This window comes from Antrostomus carolinensis, unplaced genomic scaffold (genome assembly GCF_000700745.2).
Source record: "Antrostomus carolinensis isolate BGI_N321 unplaced genomic scaffold, ASM70074v2 scaffold21677, whole genome shotgun sequence".
Taxonomy (NCBI): domain Eukaryota; kingdom Metazoa; phylum Chordata; class Aves; order Caprimulgiformes; family Caprimulgidae; genus Antrostomus; species Antrostomus carolinensis.
In genome coordinates, this window is record NW_010328315.1 from 2,119 (window position 1) to 6,550 (window position 4,432).

Genomic DNA, 4,432 nt, shown 5'->3' on the forward strand with positions numbered 1-4,432 from the left:
ACTTCTGCTCTATGGTGTCATCTAACAAACAGGGTCTGGAACTTGGGTGCTCCTTGTAATCTGCTTCTCAAGACAATTTTCTTCCCCATGTCGCAAGCTGAGACACTTTGTGACCATGTGCTATTCCCTCCTGGCAGCTGGAGCTGAGTGATAACAGGATTTCTGGTGGCCTTGAAGTTCTAGCAGAGAGAACTCCTAACCTGACACACTTGAATCTAAGTGGCAACAAGATCAAAGACATCAATACCCTGGAGCCCTTGGTGAGTGGAAAGCTGTGCTGGAATCTAAGGGATGACGTTGTTTCCTTTGGGGAGAGTGTCTGTGCAGCAGAAGTCCAACGTCTTGGTAACTGTTCCAACAGCACTTCGTGGTTCTGATGGGAACAGATGAGTGGGTCCAATTTGAGGCTGGGCTAATAGTTAATGGCTCCTCTGTCTGGAAAACCAGCAGCCAGTTGCTAAAAGAAGCATGAAATTGGGCTGGATGAGTAAAACTGTGGATGCAGTGCTCAGTGTCCATCTGAGAAAGGACCGTTAATGGGTCGGATGCAGTTTGAGGTAGGTGGCACCTGGGGTGTCATGGAGATGAGTTGTTTGGACACCAGTGAGGGTGTCCATCGCATCAGTCCCAAGGTGCTGTTGTGCTGGGCTGGGACCCCCTCGCCCTGGGTGCTGGCACAGCATGCGTTGCAGGGGGCTGCCGTTGCGCCTGACCTGCCTGGGAGGAGGCTCTTTCTTGCCTTGTGATCCCAACTCTGTAGCTGAAAGGTCTGACCTGGGACATTTGCCTCATTAGCTGTTGCCTTTGATCCCTCCATCCCCTCCAGAAAGAGTTTGAAAGTGTTTTACTCCTCTTTTCACTTGACCTGGCGCACGGTGCGATGGCCTGAGCCAGAGATTTCGCTGTGGCTGTGCTGGAAGACACGTGGGCGCAGTCTCAGCTCTCCCTGTGTTGTGCTCTCGAGTATTTTGCCCCGTGTTTTGGGCAGGATGAGTCCAGGTCTGTGAGCCCTCATGCTGGAGGAGCTGGGCTTTTCTGTGCCCACCCCATTCAGGAGATTTGCAAATGGTTTCACAGGGAACTGGCTCTAAGGAGGGGAAACTAGGACAGAGGAGCTGGAAAGACGTTTTCTTTGCCTACAGTTAGCGAGAGCGATAACTTCTCTCCATCTGAGGAGCACATGGTGCTGATAATGCATGCAAAGACACTTCTGTGCTAGATCTGGGTAGCAAACCAGCTGTCCTCTGATGGCTGCCTGATCTTCAAACAGTGTCCTACTTGGAAATCATCTTCACAAATTGATCTTTGCAGAAAAAGTTGCCAAACCTGCATAGTCTGGACCTCTTCAACTGTGAGGTGACGATGCTCATCAACTACCGGGAGAGCGTGTTCACCCTTCTGCCCCAGCTCACCTACCTAGATGGATTTGATGCTGATGACCAGGAAGCCCCTGACTCAGACCCTGAAGCAGATGGGGATGGACTGGAAGATGAGTATGAGAATGGGGAAGGTGAGAATTTTCTCATGTTTTATTTTCTTGCTGGAGAACAAACCCCTTTTCCCCTTCTCTGCACAGTCATGTTGCTGAATAAATGGTGCTAACTTACCACTAAAATAGGGGCCGTGGGTCACCCTGCTCCCTCCTTTGTCAGGCTGTGTAAGGAATGAGAGGTGCTGCAGGCTGTGGGGCTTCTCACCAGCGTTCCTCGTGCACCACTGCTCTGTGTGTCCATTTCCTGCTCGCTGGGGTTGGAGGTGCGAGCGCATTGTTGGGGGATAGTGAGTGTCTGGGAACTGTAACACATCTCTCTTCTTTTGGTAGAAGGTGAGGAAGAGGATGATGATGAGGAGGAAGATGATTTGGATGAAGAAGTCATTGATGATGAAGAAGATGAAGATGATGATCTGGAAGGTGAAGAGGAGGAGGATGGAGTAGATGATGATGGAGTAGATGATGAGGTGAGGCTTTCTGCCATCAGTATAAAGCTGCAGCACCACATTGCTGTGTTTGTCCCTTAATCGGGTGACCCCTCTGACCCGATGTGACAGATGCCTCTGTGGGCAGATCTGAGGAGCACTGCCACGTCCTCTGGCTTTTCCCCACACACCTTTGGACTCGTGAGCCACAGAGTTTCCCAGTTCAGACTTTTCATTGCTTGGCCTGGTACTTCCCATGGCTTCACATGATAAAATTGTAGAACCCCCTTTGTAGGGATGCAAGAAGCTATTTAGGAACCAACAGCTTCTCCCTGCCACCCTGAGGCTGGAGTAGGGCAAGAGCAGAGGTGAAGGAAGATATTGCTGTGGAATTACAACTTGCTCCTGGGATTAGTGGTTCTTGCAATAAAACATCTTGTTTTGGCTCCAGGAGGAAGATGAGGAAGAAGATGGTGAAGATGATGAAGAAGATGAAGCTGATGATGGTGAGTCAAATCCTAACAAAGTGTTTGCAAAGCTGCCTTGATAGGGTCACACATTAGATGGTTTTGTAGAGCTTCCCAAGCTCCAGTGCAGTGCTGCTGCCTCAGCTGACCATTGAATAGTTGTTATAACCAAAGGGCCAGGCAGTGGGGATGGGGAGACGGGTTTCAGTACCTCCTAATGCCAACTGAGCTGGGGAAGTGCCAAATATTAGAGGCACATTGCCTAAAAACCCAGTTCTAAGTGGCTTGAACTGATAGTCCGTGCAGGAGAAGGGCTTCTGTCACAGAAACTGCTGTGAGCAGCGTGTGGAGGAGATGCTTGTGGAGACACGTTCTTCTCAGCTGTATTGAGGAGGGTAGATCTGAGCTGCTTGAGTGAGGACAAGAGGAAATGGCCTCAAGTTGCACCCAGGGCAGTTGAGATGGGATGTGAGGAAGAATTTCTTTGCTGAAAGGGTTCTGAGGCATTGGAAGGGGTTGCCCAGGGCAGTGGTGGAGTCCCCATCCCTGGAGGGATTGAAGAGTCGTGTAGACACAGTGCTGAGGGACATGGGTTAGTCATAGGGGACTGGTCAGTGTTGGGTTCATGGTTGGACTCGATGAGCTTAAAGGGCTTTTCCAATCGAGGTGATTCTGGGATGCTGTGACTTGGAGTTCAGACTCCTCTGGTTATAACAAACTATAAACACCCGAATGAGTGTTGACAGAATCTAGGGGCTGATGTGACTTCAAAGCTTGGGTCAGAAGTGACTGAATTCTCTAGATGCTACATTTTTGGGGGTGCTCAACAAAAATAAACCTGTTTTCAAGCGGCTGTTGAAATGTGGGCTGCTTGGAGGGCACAGAAAATACTTCATATCTCGTGCTAATCCAGGTTTTCTGGGTGCCATGAGAAACTGGGCGAGGGTGGATCTCCTCTCCATGCTGGTGCCAGTCTAGTCCGTGCTTGTTCACCAACCAGCTGTGGCTGACGCTGCTGGAAGCCACAGTTCAAATATTGTTCCCCAAGACTGAACCAAGGCTTCACCCTTCACCTCTTTTTACAGACCTTCCACGAGGGGAAAAGAGAAAACGAAATCTAGAGGATGAAGGAGAGGAAGATCCAGAAGATGAAGAGGACGATGAGGATGACTGATCTGAACGAGCCAATCAGTTTTACAGACTATGACTGTGCTTGTCTTAACCTCCCCGTTGTGTCTATGTGAGACTGTAAATCCCCATCTCCCACTTCCTCCCCTCTTTGTAATGGCTGCAGCGTCCACAATATATTTTTTTAAGATGTAGAATACTGTAGGCATTCAGGGGAATCTTCCATACAAGGCTCACTTTCTTCACAAGTATTTCATGACCAAAGGCTTTTTTCTCCCGTTTTTGGTTTGGTTTTTTTTTTTTTGTGGGTTTTGTGCAGCAGTTTGCAAAAAAAAAAAAGAAAAAAGAAAAAAAAAAGAAAAAAATAGAGAAAAAAAAAAAAAAAAGAATTCCTCCTAGGGTATCTTTCGTGTCTAAAATCAGCCTTGCTGCCACACTGGACCCAGAGCTCCAGCTCACCACCCTGCCTGACAGCAAAGGAAAAGGTGTCTTTGCCATCTGCCTGCCCTTGGACCAGCTTTCTTGAAGATCACTTGAGCCATCTGGAGCAGTTGGGTGCAAAATCTGGTTCATCTGAATGGACTGGAAAGCGAATGATGGCTGAGGTCTCTCTCTGATCAGATCTAATGGTGATGTGATCTCTCTGGTGATGTGATCTCTCTGGAAGATGCTTGAAGATACTTTAGTGCTGGGGATGTGGGGTGCTTGGGGTCTTGGGGACTGGGGGGGGTGTGTGTGTGTGTGGGGGGGAGGTTGGCTGCTTGCAAGACCTGGTACCTCTGGCAATGCACCTTGCAGTAGCCCTGCACTTGCTTTCCTATTTTTTTTTATATATATATAAACTGGAATATTTTTCCTAGTGGCCACCTAAATAATTTTCACTCGGGTGTCCAAATAAGTTTGATGATTATATTTTTCTC

General features: G+C 48.5%; 1 protein-coding gene across 7 annotated transcripts in view; it reads left to right on the forward strand.

Annotated features, from left to right (window-relative positions):
• The window catches only part of LOC104528267 (acidic leucine-rich nuclear phosphoprotein 32 family member B), a 4,330-nt gene extending 493 nt beyond the window's left edge, over positions 1 to 3,837 (forward strand). Inside the window, exons 2-7 of one of the 7 annotated variants that reach the window (XM_010172224.1) lie at positions 138 to 260; positions 1,312 to 1,493; position 1,701; positions 1,837 to 1,932; positions 2,369 to 2,423; positions 3,470 to 3,837. In XM_010172224.1, coding sequence (XP_010170526.1) covers positions 138 to 260; positions 1,312 to 1,493; position 1,701; positions 1,837 to 1,932; positions 2,369 to 2,423; positions 3,470 to 3,558 — 546 coding nt within the window. In that variant the 3' untranslated portion in view covers positions 3,559 to 3,837. Of the gene's footprint in view, positions 1 to 137; positions 261 to 1,311; positions 1,511 to 1,700; positions 1,702 to 1,821; positions 1,972 to 2,368; positions 2,424 to 3,469 lie in introns of all 7 variants that reach the window. The other 6 variants (XM_010172216.2, XM_010172220.2, XM_010172218.2 and 3 more) reach the window with 6 other exon arrangements.
• The last annotated feature ends 595 nt before the right edge of the window (positions 3,838 to 4,432 follow it).